The sequence below is a fragment of the Siniperca chuatsi genome, linkage group LG6 (genome assembly GCF_020085105.1).
Source record: "Siniperca chuatsi isolate FFG_IHB_CAS linkage group LG6, ASM2008510v1, whole genome shotgun sequence".
Taxonomy (NCBI): Eukaryota; Metazoa; Chordata; class Actinopteri; order Centrarchiformes; family Sinipercidae; genus Siniperca; species Siniperca chuatsi.
In genome coordinates this window covers 27,376,435-27,398,234 of record NC_058047.1, presented here as the reverse complement: position 1 = coordinate 27,398,234, position 21,800 = coordinate 27,376,435, and the positions used below count along the sequence as shown (strand labels likewise).

At 40.8% G+C, this 21,800-nt stretch overlaps 2 protein-coding genes across 9 annotated transcripts in view; one reads left to right on the top strand and one right to left on the bottom strand.

The window, feature by feature from the left end:
* Positions 1-3,623, top strand: part of slc1a7b (solute carrier family 1 member 7b) — a 45,646-nt gene extending 42,023 nt beyond the window's left edge. For all 3 annotated transcript variants that reach the window (XM_044199972.1, XM_044199973.1, XM_044199974.1), the window contains one exon: positions 261-3,623. In XM_044199972.1, the coding sequence (XP_044055907.1) occupies positions 261-521 (261 nt within the window). In that variant the 3' untranslated portion in view covers positions 522-3,623. The remainder of the gene's footprint in view (positions 1-260) is intronic.
* On the bottom strand, positions 3,329-21,347 carry podn (podocan). 6 transcript variants are annotated; one of them, XM_044199978.1, is made up of 13 exons: positions 20,852-21,347; positions 19,925-20,006; positions 15,046-15,141; positions 13,785-14,066; positions 13,543-13,636; positions 11,871-11,935; positions 10,306-10,415; positions 10,058-10,214; positions 9,827-9,942; positions 9,380-9,593; positions 8,763-9,206; positions 7,283-7,431; positions 3,329-5,283 (listed from the first exon to the last, which is right to left on the bottom strand). In XM_044199978.1, exons 4-13 carry the CDS (start codon positions 14,046-14,048, stop codon positions 5,130-5,132), a joined length of 1,767 nt encoding a protein of 588 aa, XP_044055913.1. In that variant the 5' UTR covers positions 14,049-14,066; positions 15,046-15,141; positions 19,925-20,006; positions 20,852-21,347; the 3' UTR covers positions 3,329-5,129. The 6 variants fall into 6 exon arrangements, with proteins under 6 accessions (XP_044055913.1, XP_044055915.1, XP_044055910.1 ...); XM_044199980.1 differs by having other exon boundaries at positions 20,882-21,347; XM_044199975.1 differs by lacking the exon at positions 15,046-15,141 and having other exon boundaries at positions 20,852-21,345.
* Positions 21,348-21,800: the final 453 nt, after the last annotated feature.

The following is a 21,800-nucleotide window of genomic DNA, read 5'->3' as shown; positions in this document are numbered from 1 at the left end:
AACCACATTACGACATGTTCCCTTTTCTGTTTCTTTAAATGTCAGAGCTTTTGCTAAACACGTTTTAACATGTTTTTGTCTGTAATTATAAATTAAACATCTTCAAAATATAATGTAAAAATATAAAATTATGGAGGAAAGGATATAAAATTTGTGCTGTCAGTCAGTATCCAGCTCCTTTCACACCTTTTCAACTGTCTATTTTCTTCCTGACATGCTTTCATTTTTTCTTCCCTTGCTATGATCCTGTCGGTCCCCAGGTGCCTTTGATCTGTGAGACCAAACCCGCGATGAACAATCCACCTCTGATGAATTGTCACAACAACAATGGCAACTACCGGCCCCCTTCTTCAGGGGTCAAACACGAACTTATCCCTTCCGATGTGGCCCGGCTGATGCAGCTGGAGGAGGGCGTCCGGCCGCCTTCAGAGAGGAAGAAGCCTCCGATTCCCCCAAGGCACCTGAAGAAGAGCAAAGAACACTGCGCCATTGACATGAATGGTCTTGAGACCAACGTATAGCTTCCTCCTGGAATTTGATGGGTTGTCTGTGTAGATGTGCCGATCAGAACCTCGGAACAAAGGACACCTATACAGGTGGGAGGACGGCACGGCCAGGCTCCTCTTTATCTATCAGCTTATTAAGGGGTCAGAACTCAAGGTGACAAGATGTCCTGATAACTAAGAGGAAAGTCTGTTGCTTTATCGTCATTATAGCAGTGAAATACTTTCTGTAAGACAGGACAAGCATCACACATACAGTGGAATTCATGACACCAGAAGGACAACAATATTTTATTCATAAATCTCATCCGTGGTGTGGACCTGCAGCGTGAGCTCGCACCTAAACTCCCAGACTGTGAACACAGGTGTGAGTACTTGCATTGATTAACTGATTTCTATTTGATATCTACGTTTTATATGATTTATTAATTTAATTAACATGTTAATAAGACAAGTGTTTATTATATTTTCTACTACTGCAAGCAACCAGTCATTTGCGTCATATCAGAGACAAGGCAGGATTGCAAGTGTCTGGTTTGAGCTAAATGTTCAGGAGGCAAAGTGAAATGCCCTAATTGTTTAATTTTGCCTTAACAAAGCTGGTGGTGCTAGGCTGACAGGGATGACAGGGAAGAGAGGACTCATGTCATGACTCATGACTCCCTTATGGTCATGTTATAACTTTAATAAGCGGGCAAAATAGAGATTTATATGGTTTCAAGTATTTGAACAGCCTCAGGAGCACTTATTTAAATAAACTTTCCTGGCACTTGAGCAGCCTAAAAACAACCACTGGTAATTCAACATAAACAAAGAGGCCCTTGTTTGTTGGTTGAGTGGATTTTTTTTACTATCTGCAATATATCAAACAAGATCTGAACATCTACAACACACGAACTCACAGGTTTTCTACTGTATTAGTTGATGTAACTTTTCACCATTATGCGCTGAAGCCATTTATTAAAAGTGAGGCTTGGATGTTTTCAGGTCTGTCTTAATATAATATTTATTCCCATGTATGTGGAAAGAGTTATTTGGTCATTGTAATCATTCCTCCTGTCCATACTGGCCATGAAGTGATTGTGCCCTAGCACAACTCTATTGTGAGAAATAGGGGAGAAAATCTACTCCTTTGTTCATTCATTCACTGCTCATTCATATAATAGACACTCTAGTTTGCTTTACAGTGAAGAGAAAATTGAAATTTTAGACACTTATGAATCATCATCATTGTACGTCATCACTGACAGGTGTAGTCATGGATGTATTTTATAAACCGGATACTGGACTCAAAGATAGTGCCCACTTATGCCAAACGCATATGCCAAAAAAGTTTTGTAGCTTCCGGATTTGCTTCCGCGTTGTATGGCCCACTGCACATGTGAATTAGCGTTTCGCCCACTCGGCCCATAGACTTTACATTGGGATAAATAAAATAAAAGTTATCTCTTTTTTAGGCTCTGGGAAAGTTTAAAACCTGGATTAAGAATTCATAATACAAGTAGTAATAATTTGACCTTCTTTTGCAGTTGGACAGTATGATCAGGAGGAATTATTACAGCATGTGAGCATTGTATTAAAATAGACTTGAAAAAATCATGTGCAATTTCTTTATAGTACATTTCACTCTTGTCACATAAAGGTTTCAGTTTACTCTTGTCAAATACTAGGCTACATGTATCTTATTTTATCAACCATTTCAGAGTGCTTCTCAATGTTTTGATGTACAACAGGCTGCCAACATTTTTCCCATGGGAAGATTCTTTCTACAGTACCTGGCTTATATATCAACTCGTTCTCACTCCCAACGCATCAAATACTGCAGCCTGGTCAGTGGCTGTACGCTTCAGGCTACATCCACACTACTGTGTTTTCATTTCAAAACAAAAACGATCTCCTACCAGAAGAGCGTTTCAGCCCCGTTTCAGAAATAATCTCCGTCCATACTAACACGCCTGAAAACGCATATCACGTGGCTATTCACGTACACTGGGCATGCATGGGCCGGTGTAAACAGGAAGCAGATTGTCTACTATGCACAGTTGTAGTAAATACTGCGAACGAAGAACAGCAATGGCGAAAAGTAAGACCAGAGATTTCTTTGCTTGGACCGACGAGGAGGCATAGACAAGGTCAGCTGGTAGTCGAGGCTGATGTCTTTGGTTGTTTTTGGGGTATTGCGGTGCTGACGGACCCGACCAATTTGAAACGTGTTCCACGGTCCATGCTGTAGATATAAAGAGTGTGAAAAGTTCACGTAGAGAGGAGGTCAGGGTGGTTTGATGGGTCAAACACAGGACTTTCACCCAGGAGTTCGCTGTTTGTTTCCCGTGTAAAACCAATAGTTAACGTTGAATTCTTTTTCACTTATATAACTTAACTAACTTAAGTTACGTAACTTAACTTACGTAACTAACATACTTATTTTAACCCAAACCATGATCTTTTCGTAAACCTAACAAAGTAGTTTTGGTGCCTAAACCTAACCAAACTGCGACCGTTTCACAACGTGTTTTATTTTGAAAGTCTAACTGGCCGTTGCATATTTATTATTGCTAAGTTGACCGCGGAGTTCTGCACATGCAAAACTGACGCTAGCGGGGTACATAGAGCGTCATAGTTTGAAGCGTAGGGCCACAGACCAAGCTGCCGTATTTGACGAGTTGGGAGTGAGAACATGTTGTATATTTATGATATTGAACATAATATCTGCACTAGCTGCATATTTGAGACGAATGAGAAATGAGCAGTGGCACTGTCCTGTGTGGGAGAACCTGCTGAAAATATCAGATGTTCTGGTGAATGTTAGGAAACGCACAGTCTTCTTCAGCCTTTTCAAATAATTTATTGCTGTGTTCAATGACTGTATATGTGACAATACTATACTGCTGTATGTGAAAGTGACACTGTATTCATAGCAATATAGTGAGTGTAATAGGATGAGTATTTTCGATGTCATATAAAAAATATTTGCTATCTTTTTTTAAAAACAGGAATGGACTGAAGTAGCAGCAGCAGCACGGATTGAAGCTTCAGATATGTCGAAATTGCTGTTATGTTGGAATATTTCATTCACAAGCACATGGCAAAAGAATAACATAAAAATGATGATGATCAAGACATCCATATTGTAGGTAAATTACTGCTTTCATTCCAGAACCTTACTGGCTGTGTATCGGTCACTTTTCAACACCTTCTGAATGTTTTGAGAGTAGTGCAGTTCTTTCATTTCAATTAATCATTTGAAAGAAAAGTAATATAAAGCATTTTGACTATCATTAATAATTTAAATAATTTATCAAGTAAAAATACTGAGCATTCACTGTCTAAAGTTACAATCCATAAGATCTAAGTCCTGGTTGATTTGACAACAGCTGTAGTAATTGGTGGTAACAGCAAGTGCGTTTTAGTAACACAAGTACAAGAGTTCTGTTCAAAATGACACACGTATTGACCACTGGGGGGAGCTAACACGGCCAGAGAGGGCACTCCGTCTTATAGAGCGTGCCCAACAAAATCGTGTGGTAACAGAATTCATCCTGTCACAATGTTTTAATAAAAAAGACAGTCAACAATGTCATCTCACATGGAAATACTGAACTCGTGATCAAATGTTGTGTTCCGCAGTACGTGAAATATGTACCTCACGTCCAGTACGTTTATGCATAATTTCTTGTGAATCCCTTGTGCATTGATACTTAATTTGTATTCCACCAAAAGCGGACTCCGTCAGTAACAATAAATACTGCTATTGTACGTAGTAACACAATTACAGAATGCAAATATAGTGAATGGCTAATGCTAAAAAATGTGGGCAATAAATCTTATCGAATGGTGCTTGATATAGTGGACATTTTAAGGATTGTAACTTTAAAGCTCTTTGTTCTTTTTTCTTTTCTATATCATTATAAATTGAATGCCTCAGATTTTTGGATTGTTGATCTGACAAAATAAGCAATTAGAAAAATTATTTCAGGCTTGTGATGAGCATTTGTAATTTTCGACATTTTGACATGACGGATAAATCGATTACTTGAAAAAATAAGCAATAGAATAATCGATAATGAAACTGAATTGCAGCCCTATTTGAGAGTAATTGCAGTAGTTGCAATGTTTCCTTCAAGAGTTTGAGATTTCTCAGGCTTCGTTGAGCGTCAGACTGCTTATCTTGCTACCCTTGGTGTTAAAAACACATTGTTTCACAGTATTTCTAGTAAAATCACTTTTTTTTTAAGCCAGGAACACAAGGCAGCCATTAACAAAATGACATAAAGGAGAGAAAGACGCACACAGTGTGAACAACATCTGTCCTTTTTCACTCTGCTTTGTGAATGCATTTTTTTTTTAGAATAAAGGACAAAAACACAATTAAATGATAGATGTTGCATGTCAACAGTCAAAAACAAATATTAAAGCTCAGATATAAAGATATGCAATACTAACCAGCCCAAAAAATGGAAATTAAAGGAACTTCATCTGGTATCCTGCACCAGAAATATGTAACTCTGCCATTCAGCACAATACAATAATGGACCTGGGAAATGACATTCACAGGTTCATTCCCATTTAAAAGCCCTTTCTGTTTTTGACACAATGCAGTCCAATGTCAGTTTAATTGAACATGCCTTATGTTTCCTGCTCCTCCTCCATCTTGTCACCATCCATCTCCTCTCTTTTAAAGGGGAGGTTTGTGTTTCCTGTGCCGATGTCCAGGACTTGCAAGTTGGACAGGTGTGCGAAAGAGCTCTCGTCCACAGAGTCCACAGACAGGCGGTTAAACCTTAAAAGGGAAAAAAAAACAAGAGAGGCAAGTTTGTGGCTTTCAGAGGCTAAAAGCCAATTCCTCATGTGCAGAGGGGATGGTTAGCAGACAGCAAGTGACATTTACAAATCACATCTGTCAGGAGGATCAGGCATCCGACAGCTTCTCTCCACCCAGGGATCAGTATAGTGGGACCCATTTGTTAACCATGTATGCCACGCTGAACTACACCCGCTTAACACATAAAGTTTTGAGTCGATCAAACACAGTCACAGGTGTTTTACGCACTTTACATCAAAGCACTTCTGAAACACCTGGAATCAACTGCATCACGAACTTTAACAGCTAGCCAACATGCAGTACACATGCAATTATTAACACAAATAAATCCTCCTTCCGCTTCCCCCACTGATGCAGGCATTCCAGCGGCTCCAAATTGGCTCAGGCCAAAAGCTCCCATCTGTAGGGGGAATTTGGTTTAAAAAAAAAAATGTGGCAGCAGCTGATATGAACAACACGAAGAGTACAACAGCCTGGAAGGGGACAAGGCCCATAAACACGAGCCATAAAGCAGCTAGGTTGAGGTCAGACTGAAAACCAAAAAAAAAAAAAAAAAAAAAAAGCCTTGAAAGCACTTGGCTGAAACCCCTGTACTCTGCTGTCTGACTGCTGCTTTCAGCTGCTTGTGGGTATAAGCCTGCACTATGTGGAATAAACCAAAGTGGAAAATTTGCTGAATGCACACAAGTTAGAGGAGATGGAGAGATTAGATACCACACTGCAGTACTCTGCAAAATGAAGGCCAGTCAGACCGTCAAACACAGAAAATTTTGTTGATTAGTAACAGACCAGGACACAAGGGATATTTTTAGGTTTACTTTTGTGAGGTAAAATATCATTCACTCAACACTGAATCTACAATTTGTAAGATTTAAAGTAAATTTTGACAGTTTATGGTGTGAAAAGTTAAAAGTAGGTTTGAAAGTTAAAAACTAACATTTCAACTTAATATCAGGTTTATACTTATTTGCACTGTTACAAAACTGTAAATAATTAGTTTGACATTTTGGAAAACATGCTTATTCACTTACTTGGCAAGAGTTAGATTAGTAGACTGATACTACTCTCGTGTGTGTGGTAATTATGAAGCTACTGCCAACAGCAGGCTAACTTGGGAGGCCAGTGCGCCGGGCCAAGAAATAGTGTGGCACATAACTCCTATAAAACCACAAAGTCTCGTTTTTACACGTCAGTTTTTGTATGAATTAAACAAACAAGATATAACATGTTAATTAGTGAGCTTTAGAGGTGCTGGTGGGCCGACTTTGTTACTTTTGGACAGAGCCAGGCTAGCTCCCCTTTGTTCTAAGCTAAGCTGACCAGCTGCTGGCTGTAGCTAGATATACTGTACAGACGAATAAGCGTATTTCCCAAAGTGTCAAACTATTCCTTTTAAAATAACAGTTTTTGAATACAATTGGCAGAGTCTGACACTACTTTCATATATTCAACACGCTCCTTTCAGAGATTGGGAGTTTAATGCACTGTGAATGTTCCCCTTTCACAAGAATAAAAAGTACGGAAATCCAAACCTTTTCATTGTCCCTAAATTCACTCTGAGCTGATTGTAAAAATATGTTTTAAAAAAGGGGGAAGGAACACTGGTGTGTATCTACCCGACTGCAGCTGTCCCTTGGAGATTTGCAGAACAGTATAAACAAAAGCAACAATTTCCTCAAAGCCATTCTTCTTTCGCTCTTGCATTATCATTTCCCGAGTGGAGATCAATACAAATGGAAAAGAAACTTATGAAAGGAGCCACCCACCAGAGTTGCACAATCCTCTCCTGCGTGTGTGGTGCAGCTACTTTGAAATACAACAACTTGAATGGAGTGTTGACAAGAGTTTAAGACCGGTTCAGTTGTCATTTGGAAAGAAAATCAAGGATTGACCAGTAACATGACTGAGTCTAATAACTACAATCTGGTTCATAAGAAATGGTTTGTGTGTCCCTTACCGAAGGAAGATGCCTTTGATGTTTGGAGTGCCTTCAAAAGCTGAAGCAGGAACACTGGAGATGCGATTACTTTGCAGGTAAAGGTACTCCAGAGACTCAGGCAGGTCAGAGGGGATGTGTGACAGCTGGTTACCAGAGAGGTCTAGTGTCTAAAATTACAAGAAGCGTAATGAACATAATGGAACATTTTCACTGATCTATGTGATAAATTATTGTAAAATGAGAAGAATTATTCAGAAATATGCTTTATTTGTGTAACTAATATCCCGTTTTCACTGCAGGAACCTAACAAATCAAAACTTAGAGTGTAGCCATTGTCAAAAGTTTTGCTTTTGCGTCCACTGTTCTCCATATGCTTTTGGTACAAGTTCCTGGAACAAAATTTTGGCGCTACTCGGGAGGTGATTACAGTGGCCGACAAGGGCAAACGCACAGAAACTTAAGAAAACACTGGCCACCGTAGGTCAAACTAAATGCACTCGTGCTGGCAAAAAAATAAACAAACAAATCTTTTCTACTGACACTTTTTCAAGTTCAGAATTTACCGTCTGCACTGTTACGTTCTGCTAGCAGGAGATAGCCACAGCCTTGCTCAGTCAGAGATTGAAAAAAGCTTTTGCCTTCTCCCGCCTGCTCGGCTTTTATATGCTACCAAACTAACTGCCAGTGATCGAAATGGAAGCATTTAAACAGTATTAAAAACTCACTCTGTTTGTCACTCTGTGATGGTGACTGACTGACATGTTTTTCCCTCTGGGCTTACCACAGCGGTATGTGCTCATTGCTGAGATTGTTCAGCACTGCAAACCTGTATACTTGCCTCGACCTGAATCGTCTCGGCTGCTTATGAATCCAGCTCCTGTACGTACTCGCTGCTATCGACACTTCCTGTTCATACTGAACTGCTGCCCATATGCTGAAGAATACCGAAGAAGGATAAGGAAGCATAAATGACTTTACTTCCATTTGATACGGACTAATCCTCTTAATGTGCCCTGAACTCTTGTGGCCTAAAAGGTGCCAAACTCCTAATACTCAAAGACCCAAAAACTCAGTTTGATATATTTAGAGGTCCAAGCCAGTGAATACAGAGGCTAAACAGTGCTGGAGGTCATTCTGGGCCACTGACCAGCTTCTGCCAGCACCAGCAGTTCCCTGGATTTTCAGTTGGTGTTGTTTCTTATGTTCACATAAACTTGAAAGAAAATGTATAACATTTTTAACAATATCAGCACCACTGCTTCTACTGTTCATTTCACTCACATAAAAATGATAAGCCTGACCCTTTTTGCCCTTTTAATGGTATGCATCCAAAATGGCCCAGTTTGTAAAATACAGTGGAAGCGTAAGGAAGAACCATATATCAAAGCCTCACAAGAATCTGCCCAGGTTATAGGTTGTTAAGTTCCTGCAGTGGACAAGGGCTTCAAAGCGTCTTGCACTAATATCTGATCTGTTTCTTCCTCTCCAAGCCACTCACTGTGAGAGCACTGAGCTCCATCCAGGCTCCCTGATAGACTGAATTCAGTTTCAGCTGGTTGTTGCTCAGGATGAGCTTTCGTAGCTTCTCCATGCCTGTCAGTGCACTGTCTGGTATGGAGTTCAGCTGGTTGTTCTTGATTTCGAGCACCTGCAGGCTGCGAGGAAGGCCCAGGGGCAGAGAGTGAAGGCTGTTCCCCGACAGATCCAGGGTTTCCAGGACACGCAGCTTCCTGAAAGCCTCGCGGTGCAGCTTGGAGCTAGTCAACTTGTTGTAGCTGAGGTTGAGCTCTGTCAGGGTGTACAGCAGGGCTAGGTCGTTGCGGCCAATTTCGGAAATGAAGTTGTGCAGTATCATTAGGGTCTTGGCTCGCCGAGGCAAGCCCCTGGGAACCCGCTCCAGCAAGTTATTATACATGTGGAGCGTGTGCAGCTTCTTCAAGCCCTAGTGAAAATGCAAATGTAAGATTCAAAGGGTGATTCATTGTTACGCATAAGGTTAAATCTTTGTCAAATCTTTCCCTGTCTGTTTTTTCTTACAAATACAAAAAGAGAAGTCCAGGTTTTTACACAGCTCAGTTATTCTGTAAAACAATATGAAATGAAAAAGAAATGTACCTGGAAGGCAGCTGGGTGGATGGAACGTGAGCGGAGCTTGTTATTGTGGAGGAGCAGGTACTCAAGGTTTCGGACAGAAGTCAGAGCATCTCCAGGGATGCTGCGGATGGAGTTCTTCTCCAGGTGTAGCAGCACTAGATTGCGAGGCAGACCCTTGGGGACGACGCTCAGGTTGTTATTTGACAAGTCCAGACACTCCAGGCTGCTCAGCTGGCTGCCAGAAGAGATGCAGAGGAAGTCATTAAATCAGTTCTCCTGTACTGTGTGTTTTGTCTCTGATGCTACAACAAAAGAATCCCCATAGTCTTTTTGGAGTGGATGCTCTTGTCACACACTTGAAAACACATAAATGCAATTATAATCAAGGCTTTTTTACACTTGGCAATGGCATCAAGATGTTAGAATATGTTAACCCCTGAGGGTTTATGAGTAAGGATTGTTATCCACCTGAAAGTCTCGTTGTCCATGCCCTCATTGCTGAGGAGGTTGTTCTGGAGATACAGCTCTCTGAGGTTTCGCAAGTTGTCAAAGGCCCCCGCTGGGATTTTCTCCAGCTTGTTACTCTGTAGCGATAGGAGCAATCCTTATGTTATCATCGTTACCATATTAATGAATGAAAAGACACAAGATGTACATCATCCACCTAACATCTAAATGCAAACTTAACAGGTGCTGGACCTTCAGATGAAGACGGTAAAGGGTGGAGGGTAGGTTCCTCGGGACAACCCGAAGGAAGTTGCTGGACATAGTGATGATCTCCAGGTTGTCAGAACCATTGAACATGTGATCAGGAAGCCCTGCTTCAGTCAGCTTGTTGTTATGGAGATACACAGACCTGGGAGCCATGATCAAGGGACATTGCCATGTGTAAATGGACATAATTCCAGGAACAAAGGGTACATTTACACGCACACACACATTCATACCTCAGTTTTGGTTTATGGCCAAACGTATATGGGTAGATCCTTGTAAGCTGATTAGCAGCAAAGTCAGCACTAACCAGAGAGGGTGGTAAGACTTTTGGTGCTGAGGTGAGCTGCAAGCAGAAGAAAAGAAGCATGACAGGACATTGTTACAAAAATTTGTTTGCATTGATGTAGGGAGGATGTGATTTTCTGTCACCAGAATAATAGCATTAAAATGAGCTATGTTTGTTTTCCTGAGAGAGAATAATGAATGTTCCGAGAATAATGAATGTTCTCTCTCAGAGGTAAAGATGGAAGTAGAGCAATGTTGTTATTGATCCCTTGACGTTTCATCTAGTGCCACCAGTAGGTTGAGATTATTGGTTCATTGTGAAATGTCTCGACAACTATTGGATGAATTCCCATAAATTCGGCTAACTTTGGTGATGCCCTGACTTTCATCTAGCGACATCCTCAGGTCAAACTTTCAATTTGTAAAATACTTTGACCAAATTCATACAAAACTGACATTCCCATCCTCAGCTGACTTTGTGTCTAGTGCTAAGTAGTGAATGTTAGCATGCTAACACAGGAAACTAAAATGGTGACCATGGTAAACACTATACCATGTGAGCATGTCAGCATGCTAATGTTATATTATTAGCATTTAGCTAAGTACCGCCGTGCCTAAGTATACCCTCATAGAGCTGGTAGAGTGGCTTTAGACTCGTAGTCTTGTTTTTAACCATGTATGACCACAAACATTCCATAACCTTAACCAAGTAGTTTTAGTTGCCGGAATTTATCCATTAACCATAGAGGTGCCAGAGAAAACGCTCATATGAATTTTTGTGATGGGCGTTTTGAATGTCAATGACAAACTACCTATTTTGTGGTTTGGGTATGAGAACTTGTTGGATTTTTTTACATTTTGAATATTTGCTCTGATACAGCCAGTTTGTCCTCTCAGAAGAAGCAGGCACTATTTAATTTGCTACGAAGCAGATGTGCTGTATGGCAAGCTGTGAACCCCTTAATAAAAGCAAGATTTTCCTCATTTTTGTCACTCATACCAGAATGAGCACTACATTGTACAAAATTGCAGAGAATATAGAAATCCGAGAAGCATTGGTGAGATTAGATGTTCATTTAAAGCTCCCTCCTTTATAACATGGTTTATGGATTTAAAGCAGCATGGGTGTCTTTGAGGCTTAGTGAGCACTTAAAAATCCCCTATTCTTCCTGTATCGCGTTTGCCTATTCATCCCTGTTAGGGTACAAACAAATCTGTCCATCCTTTCTCTCTCGCTGTGTGTCCAAAAGGGTCAGTAACATTTTAGCTCTGACCAGCTGGCACAGCCATACTGGAAGTGATTACAAGCATAAGCTCGCACAGAGTGTATGAGAGGAGACTGCCACCCCTCTCTGCCAGCTGGCACTGTCATTGTATCAGAACAGAATAAAATAGAATAGAGTAAAATTGTAGTGAGATGGACACAAAAAAGATAAACTTGTCATTGCATCATGTAAGCAGATTTGAGGTCAGCACTGAGAACAAACATTTAAAGGTCTGGTGTATGACTCACCTTGTTATTTGCCAAGTATAAATAAGCCAGCTGTTCAAGCATCTCAAAACCTTCATCTTCAAGGCCTATGATGAGAAAAACATACTGAATTGCGAATCGATTTACCTACCATCACAGGCCAATTAACAAGTATACAGTGTATGTTGTTTTCATCAAACACATGGTACACACTAATGGACATTACAAGCTTGAAAAGCCCACCATACTTCCTGTGCAGAGGAAGAAATTACATATGACTAATTTAAATAGTTTTGTTCAGTTTATCTCAATGATTTGTTGTCAATGACTGGAGTTAATTCCTTTTACTCTATGCTGAGCAATGGTTTCACTGTCCGAATAGATCAGTGAGTGATCGCATCACTGCTGAAAACACAGTGACGTTAATTAAGATTTGTACATGTAGTGAAAATCTAATCTTCTGGGAGTTCAATGGATAAAATAAGTGGACCTAGCCACCCGCTCTGGACTCTAAGGTTTTTATTTTTAGTAAATTAACACTAAACTCTGGCCAACCCTGGTTCAAACCCCGAGACTCATCGTATCTCGGGAATGAAAAAAAGCATTTTTCAAACACGCTGGCTTTTTTGAGCCAGATGGAAAAAAAGGCTGGACGAGAGCAAGTATTGTTAAATTGAGTCCAGGCACTTGCAGTAGTCCTCAAGTGGATTTCAGGAGAAATCATCCCTGTCTGAAAATGTGTTAAAATGACTTTTTTGTAAAACTCAGTCATTTCTTCTTTATACTTACACTGTAGCCAGATACACAATCTCACCATATGGAATTATCTCATGTAAAATATTTTCCAATGTAGCATTGTGGCTTTATGTTGGTCAATTAGGGGTACCATTACAACAAAATGCTTAATTCACAATGATTTGGGAAACTGCAGTTAGAGCTTTAGCAACAGAAACACAAGCCAGCAGTGGCCACAGCTGGCCAGGAAGACAAAAGTTCCACCAATCTATCTGTTCATCTTGGCAGCACTGTTAGTCAACTGGCATTCAGCCACACCCCTAGCAGAAACAACAAAGGCATAGTCAGTAGGAGCAAAGACTGGTTGGCAAGAGGTTTGACGTCTACATTTAATTTGGATGCTATTGTGAATGGCAGACCCACAACTGGGGTTTGACATTTTCTTTAAAGACAAACAAAGAATTAACCAATGCCAGAAGGAACAAGAGGGCATATCACTTTGCAGCACTCAATCTAGAGCAACGCTACACTTTTAAAACTTTCCCATCCTATGGAAATCATTGTAATGTACCCGTCATTTGCCCTCCATTTCCTGGATGTGACTACTGGCTTGGAGCAAAGCCTGGTGTTATACAGTAACAACAGCCGAATTGAGCAACAGTAAGCAAAACAAACTGCATTTCCTCTGCCACTGTTGGGTGTATTTGAAAAGATTTTGCTTCAGTAAGAAGAAGTAAAACTCAATATTGACACACACCAAACAACAGCTCTTCCATAAAAAAAACATCTCAGAGGCAGAATAACCACTTATCAAACTAAAATTGCTCCAAATTGACCTGACAGTTAAAAGCTCTGAGTTGGTACAGAGCAAATCAACAAAGACCCACAGCTGCGCAGGACAAGCAGCCCTGTTTGTCCCACAAAACAACCTTGCAAACATGTCTGTAATTTGGTGTTTAGATTTTTTTACAGTGTTTACCATCTGTGGTAAGCCAGTTGTTCTGAAGGTTGAAAGTCTCAAGCTGATGCAGATGGGAAATGTGTTCCACTGTTATCTCCTTGATTTTGTTGTTCTGGCATCAGGGGGAAAACACACAGACAGTAAATACAATGGCAGATGAGAGCTTTGCACTGGTAACTCCCTAATGTCTGAGCAGAATTACAAAATGCGGATGTGTATTACTGTTAATATCTATGTGTGTATGCAAATGTGTGAAAGACCTGTAGAGAGAGCTGGCGGGTGTTGTCAGACAGCTCGGGGGGGAACTCTGTGAGGTCGACTCCAGCGCAGTCCACTGCCCCATCTGCCGTACAGCTGCACTCTGGCGGACATCTGATTGTCTCAGATTTCGTCACCACTGTTGAGATGTCAATCTCTTCCTCCTCCTCTTTCTCTGGTTCGAGAGGGGCCTGGCAACGCACCAACACCCATGCCAAGAGCAGCACACTCAGGGCCTGCAGGATGGAATGCTTGGGAAAGGCCATGTCCACTGCGGAGCTCTCCTGTTGCACAAGCACATGGAGAGTAAAGTTAAAAACATCAGGTCATGGAGTATTGTATTCCTGGAAATAGGATCTGGTCAGCTACTTTTTGGCCATTGAAGCAGTAATAAGTGTTTTTTATACTTTGAGACTTCCTTAATTTAGTGTGTGTAATTATTATGTTGGGTTAGTGAGATGGACCATGCACCACTGATGGGCTTTCAAATAAAGTATGTGGTCCTTATTACCTGCAAATTCTAGAAAAAAAGACAAGCTGTAAACATGACACTGACATATTATCATTATCTCAAGTTGATAGGGATAACTTATTAGCAAATCCAGCAGATACAGAGCAACATTAGTATTCATTTGAAGGTGTGTTTCTGGTCACCAATGTAAGTCCAATATTCACTCTCCTTTTACCTTTGTTTTGGTCTCCACCAGCTCCTGAGAAAAATATCTGGCTGCTAAATGTTCCTCTTTGTTCACCAGCTAGTTTCTACCTTTGTCTGTCTGCTGTTTGGTGCTGTTTTCAATGAAAACAGCTGCCTGCTGCAGCCGAAAACGACGCTGATGAGAGTGCTGAGAGTGAACCAAAACAGCAAAGTTGTGGGCCGTAAAACCAAAACAATGAGCTGAAAGATGCTAAAACGCTCCATGGAGTGAGTCTAACTGCATAGCCAGGCGATAATTCTCTGTGGGCTTGTCACTAAAAGCGACCCCTTTCACATATGAGTAGTCATGTGATCTATTGTCAGTCGGCCATTTGTACATTTTTAACACGGGGGATGGCCTAATGTAAGAGTTCCTATGTTAACCAGCGCAGCTTGTCTAACCTTTTACAGCACTGCCGGTTTACTCAGTGAGTGAGTCGCCTACACACAAACAGGGAGAGTAGAGATGAGACTAATCAGAGAAATAATTTCACATGGCGTGCTCTAAAAAGAGAAAAGTAGACAGCGGAAACAGAGCTTTTAATCAAGAATGGACAGATTCTTACGTGTTCAATCTTCCCACAGGCAGTTCAAAACCAGTAGGCCTATGTCTCATGTTCCAAGATCATGGTGATTATTAAAAGCGGCAATGTGAAGCGCCACTATGAGACAAAGCACAGAGCATCTTTTGAGCAGGTTAACAAGGGGGACGGATTTTGGTCATTTTGCTAACAAGGGGGATGGAATCCCCCCTCGCCCCCCCTCAAATTTCCTACTGTTAATATAAAAATATTGATTATAGCCACTTTAAGATAATACAATTAAGGTTTCTACAGATCAGATCATTTTGTTCATTTCTACAAGTTCAAATCTTTTACCATGTATGATTTTATGAAGGTAACACCATCAGAAGTGTCAAACTAATGTAATTGCGTTACATGTCACATCTCCCTCAATTCATTTTTAATGCCAGAAAGAGGGTTACCAACAAACTGACGAGGTCAGTGTATTAACGGTTATTACACAAAAAAGACCAGCACATGCAAGGAGGTCACACGGTAAGTCTGTCAGTAATTTTTTCAGGTTATCCACCTGTTCAGGCCTGAGGCCATAAGTTATAGAAAAACAAATGCTTAACACAGCACTAAACACAATGGTTGAGGCTGATAGGAATGTCATTAGTTTTGCAGGTATTTGGTCATAAACTAAAGTATTGGTTAAAGGCAAATGTTGACCTGATGATGATGCTAGATGAAAAGTTAAGTGATCACAAGTCAAAAGGATTCATCATTTGGGGAACATAAAGGTGTCGGCCAAATTTCATGGCAATTCATCAAATAGTTGTCGAGACATTTTGCTTAAAGCAAAAAATGTCAACCTCATGGTGGCGCTAGACGAAAAGTCAGGGGATCACCAAAGTCATTCGGATTCATCCTCTAGGAACCATGAATGTCTGTATGAAATTTCATGGCAATCCATTCAATAGTTGTTGAGATATCTAAGTCTGGACCAAAGTGGTGGACTGACTGACATTCCCATTTATAGCATGGTAATAAAGTAATTGATGTATTGTAATGTACTGTGATTTTAATGTAAGCTAATATATTTGGCAGATTTTTGATACCTACAGTAGTACAGTTTATTGTAGGGGGCAAAATGTTTTACAATAACATTTACATTTCAATTAAACTGATCAAAACATATTTTTGTGATAATCAAAAGTGCAACAATTGTATTTCTAAATTCTTAGCTCAGTAGTTAGTGATACAGTTGGCTGAAGTGGAAAATCAGAAAGCTGAAATGTATTTCTTTAATTACCATTTTAATCCCCGGCATGTTTGGTTAGGCTAAATCGCAGCTAGGTCAGATGCTAAGTGAAACAGCAACAGCCCCAATATGTCTGGAGAAAAGGTAGCATAAAATAAACTGAATACCAAGACTGATAGAAACTTCTGTCAAGGCCCAAGAGATTCATCAAGGGTCAAACCCAAGTCAGCAAGTCAACCATTGTTGTGTAGCTGAAGCTCTGCACCTGACATGGTTGAAAACACACTCCCTGATTTGTTTGTTAGCACCCCAAAATCCCAATTTGTCCTACAAGCTCACAGTTGACATTTTAAAACTCAACTCAGTTGACAGCTGTGGTTCAAAACACAAGCAGCAAGCTAGAGAAAAGGGACATTTTGTGAGCAGCAGGAAGGCATTTTCTAAAACAGAGCTGATCATATTGCTTTTTTTTATTGTATATTCCCTGTGTTCACTACCTGTTGGCTTTAAGCACAGCAGTTACCTCAGCCTTAAACTGGAAACTGTTTCAGGGTAGACAGCTCGTCATGATGAGAGGCAAGCGTTTTGGCGGGAGACTGGCCTAAATGATCCTAAATGACACACTGGAAGGTGAGAAAACAAATCCTGCTTCAAGGCAAAAAGCTGTAGGCTAATGGTTACTTTAAAGGGGCACTGCACATAGTTTACACATCAAAATCTAGTTATGAGTCACAGGGCGCACTACTCAGTCTGTGAAAACAGCTGTATAATGTCTTCTGTGGCTCTGGAGGATACAGAGCCCACCAGGGGTGAAATGGTAGAAAAAAATATTGGCATGGAAATAAATCTGTGTGCATGGATTGCAGTTTAGGGGAAATTTTGAAGTAAGGTTTCATGTATCTGGCGTCTTTACTCTTCCCAATGCATCTCTGCCATTACCATGCCCCTAGGCTCTGATGCGTTCTCAGGATCGATTTCACTGGCCGACTCCACGACTGTTAGTCAAGCCACACACATAAACATACAGACTGTATAAAATATGGACGCAGTCTGTGTGACGTCACCCATAGGTTTCTGAAGAGCCAGTGTGAAGCTCAGAGTGGTGGCTCCACACCAACGCCATCTTGGCAGTGCCTGACTCCGCCGGCTCCCGGCTAATCCAAAAATGGGCAAAGACGTGGAGCGTGGGTGGAGCTGAGGCGGGCTGAATGAAGCCTGGTTGCTGAAACCAGCCACCTGTCACTCAAAGCAGCCATGTCCTTAATTGTCCATAACTTTAAGCCGTAATATAATTTAAACGGGTGAGTTATATAAAAATTCACCCCCCTCCAGTTGTCATGAATGGGGGAATTGGCTACAGAGACCGAAACCGTTTTTTGTACAAGGGTGTAAACAAGTTTATTTCTACTGTGAAGTTGGGCATTTTAACATGAAGATTGACTCGCTTTTGGAGCCAGCCTCAAGTGGCCATTCAAGGAATTGCAGTTTTTGGCACTTCCGCGTTGGCTTAATTTTTCAGCCCAGGAGGTTGCTGCTTGGTCACACAGCGCTCATGCAAATCTTCAGACTGTAAATACTGTTTGACACCTGTTTTCCTGTCAGAAAAGTTTATGTGGAATAAAGTTACTATTAACTGGGGTCAGAAAATAGTAAAAATAGCCTCTACTTTGTCACATATAAATTATGCCTTAACAATCAAGTAGGACTTGCACAGCATCTGATTTAGGAGGAAATGAATGACGGGTGATTGCATTTAGCTGCTTCCCTTTCAGGGTGCTGGTATTGTTCATGCTGGCTCACTGTCACGGCTTACTGGAACACTTGAATAGAACAGAGCCATCATTAATGTTATTAGTCACACCTGTGCTTTTCCTGCTATGACAAGTCAAAATGTCTGCTGTGAAAAAGGACTATTATGTGAAGCATACGGGAGAGGACAGGCGCTAGAGACACTGATTACTAAGCCATGCTTTCATTCAGTTCAACAAATGACATTACCTTTACACTATCTAACCCCGCAGCCTGTTAAGCCATGCTAGCGACATGCCTCATAGGAAAGAGATGGTCTACCACTTTGGTCCAGAGTTAAATGTCTCAACAATTATTTGATGGTGCCCAGAGGATGAATCCTACTGACTTTTCATCTAGCCCCACCATAAGGTTGAAATTTGTGGTTTTGAGTGAAATATCTAAACAAGTATCCGACAGATTGCCATGCACTTTGGTGCATGCATTCATGTTGCCCTCAGGATTAATTGTAATCACTTTGGTGATCCCCTGGTGGATACCGCCAAAAATTTAGAAATGATGTTCGGGTTCAGGTCGGGTTCAGTCACATTGGCTGGGCTAGCCTACTTGACATATTTATAACTGCTGATAAAATTGTGTAATGTGTGTGTGTTAAAACAATCTACCTATAGCCTATATATATATAAAAAAAATGCCTTTTGACAGTCATTTACAAGGTGCTCTACCCACACATGTGTAAACAGGCAAGCTGTAACCATGGTAACAACAATTGCGTGACAGGGTAACACAAATTCAGTGCCTCAGCTTTCATTAACTGCATCGGGCTCGGGTCGGGTTCGGACATAAAAAACAGATTGCCTGTTGGGTTCGGGTCGGGCTCAGTTACTACTCTCTCGGACTCGGGTCGGGTTCGGACAGGAATATGCGGCCCGAGCCACACTCTACCCCTGGCTTTTCCTCTAGCACCATCATCTGGTTGACATTTCAGTTTGTCCGATACTACTGACATTCCCATCAGCTTAAGCTGTACTTTGTGTTTAGTGCTGATAAGCAAATGTTAGCATCCTAACACACTAAACAGACACTAAAGTTGGTGAACATGTTAAACATTATACTTCCTTAACATCAACATGTTAGCATTGTCATTGTGAGCATGTTAGTATGCTGACATTAGCATTTGACTCAAAGAACAGCTGTGTTTAAGTACACAGAGCCGCTAGAGTGGCTCTTGTTATTCTGTAGATCAAAAATCCATATCAGAATTCTTATCCTTCCCATGAATACAACCTAAGTGCTCCTCCAGATATGTTTTTACAGTTACAGTTTATCAGTCGGTGCTCTCAATTCATGGATCCATTCCCTCGGTTTATCAGTTTGCTTGCACACTTCTGTGTTTTTTCTATAATATGACCCCCCGACGGAGAAGCTGAGTAAATTAAGAGTAAAAATGACTCAGATGACATCTCTTGAGTAGTCTCGGGTTGGGTGTGAAGACTACAAATGTGTACAAATTACAAATAACGGAAAGCCTGTGTTACAAACTGGGGGCATGGAGTTTGAAAGATGTGGACATTTACCAGGCAGATGTAATGATACTTTTGAGTGGCATTATGGGAAGTGTAGGATCCAGGGTTTTTGAACTATAGTAGAATATTTCACCTCTGTTGCTTCAATTTTGACCTTTTAAAGAGCAATACTAAATCACGGGAGTACCCCTGTAAAGCAAGCAAAAGACACATGTATCTGCTTACCACAATTGCATGTATGGTATGATTATGTACTGCATCGTTTCAATTCAAATATTTTCAATCCACGAACACTGGTCTATCCCCATAGGGCCATTTCTAACTGGTGTATAGAAAAAAAAACCCTGTATCATTTTGTTTAAAAATGTATCGAACTGATGGAGGATTTGCATTGTTTACGCACCAGGCCAACAACAAAAGACAGCCGGATCTCTGTCCCCTCTCTCTGCTGTGTCTGAAGCTTCAGTCCTCACCAACTGCAAGGGCTAATTTAAAAAAAAAAACATAAGCATCACCCATGACATCCTGCTCTCTTTGCTTTCCAATCATTTCACATACAAGCATTCACAAAAAAACAATTTTAAGAAAGTTAAATCTTTAGGTATAGATTAAATAGAAAAATATGAATCTAGCCTTTTACAAGCACAAGCCCAGCAGTGTGTATGTGATGCTAGTGTTTTGGTAAAGCCAGGAAAAAGCCCTCCAATCTTCTCCACCAGTGTTCATAGAAATATTCCAAATGGGCACTCAAGGCAGCTCTCAAGGCAAAAGTCATCCATCAGAAGAGTCTTTTCTGTTTGTCGCACCACAATAACTACCAGAGGGACTGTGGACTTAAGTGCACGCACACACAGAAAATCCGCACAGCAGCATGCATACACCCACAGCAAATGAAAAATAAAAGCCTGTGCACTTTCCCGCACTTATTGTACAATGTCGACCCTGGCTAGAATAAAAACATCATACCATCCAGGGATCAGAGAGGAGTTTAAAGCCGTCACTAAGTCAACAGCACTCTCATGTTACCCTATAATTTAGAGGCTTGAAGTGAGAATACCAGTAGTCTTTATTAGCAGAGATGCTGAGCATTTTAAAAGTCATCATCTTGTTTTCATGCTCTTTTGCTCTTTCTCAGCTGAGCAGAGGTTGTGAAGTGGCTGCACTGTGAAGTAGTCTGGACCGAATGAAATACACATGCCAGAATTGTCATGCATGAATGAATGACGCTGACACTTAAAGCTCAGTCTTAAGCTGCATATAACATAACAGCCATCAATATAACATGCAGCAGTAAAGCCTGCAAAAGCAATGTTCTGATCTGCTACTTTACCCCTTCCGACCAACGTTTGCTGAAACGCACTGAAGTCTGACGTCCAGTCCAAACACAGGCTGTCCCATAGCAGGCGAGGAGTCACACAGCCACACCAGATAACCTCCAGATGTGAGAGAGAGTGGGAGTGGGAGAGGGAAAGTTAAGAGAAAGAAAGGAAAGGGAACAGACGAGAGTGAAAAGGAAAGGAGTGAGTAAGAGAGACAGTTCTGACCTGAGCGGGAGCCAAAAACACAAATTCTTTCCTTTTTTCTCACATTTTTTCCCAAGAATGGGAAAGTGTAACATGTCTGTCCAGTTTTAATGTTGTAAGTTTGGGTTTTGATAACTTGGTTTGGTGGAGTTAGGTAAAATTTCCTTTGGATTCGACAACAATTCTCCAATCCCATGTGTAAGATTCTGATCATAGATGTGGGAGAAGAGGCCTGATCACTTCAAATAGATATGGTGGGTATATCTTGGATAAAACGGCTTAAAAACATAGTCTTGTTCTCCAATGTACACTGAATCTTAAACCACTGAAGTGCAGGAGATTATTGATAAAAGATGTTATCTAGCTGAAAAAAGAAATCTGCGTCTCTATTTGTTAACAGCAACATGTTCTGAGATAACTTTCATTTGGGAAGAGACAGATGAGTTGTCCTAAACATCTCTGTAATAAATTAAAAAAGTGGAAGAGTAGCCTGCCAAAAAGGGCCGACGGGATATGATCTAATGTCCCACGTGTTTCTGGATTAGGCCTTTTTTTCAACAAGCGCACCGCATTAGACAGAGTGTGAACATCTGCTACCATTACGATGCATGTACCGTTTGCTGAACTTCAGATTTACATGCGCGAGAGTTTTTGGGATGACCATGGGTAGTCAAAGTATGCTTCAACTAATTTTTTATTTTTTTTTGTCTGTTTTATTTTTTTGCTTTCGCACCTCATTTCTCACCTTCCGCTTCT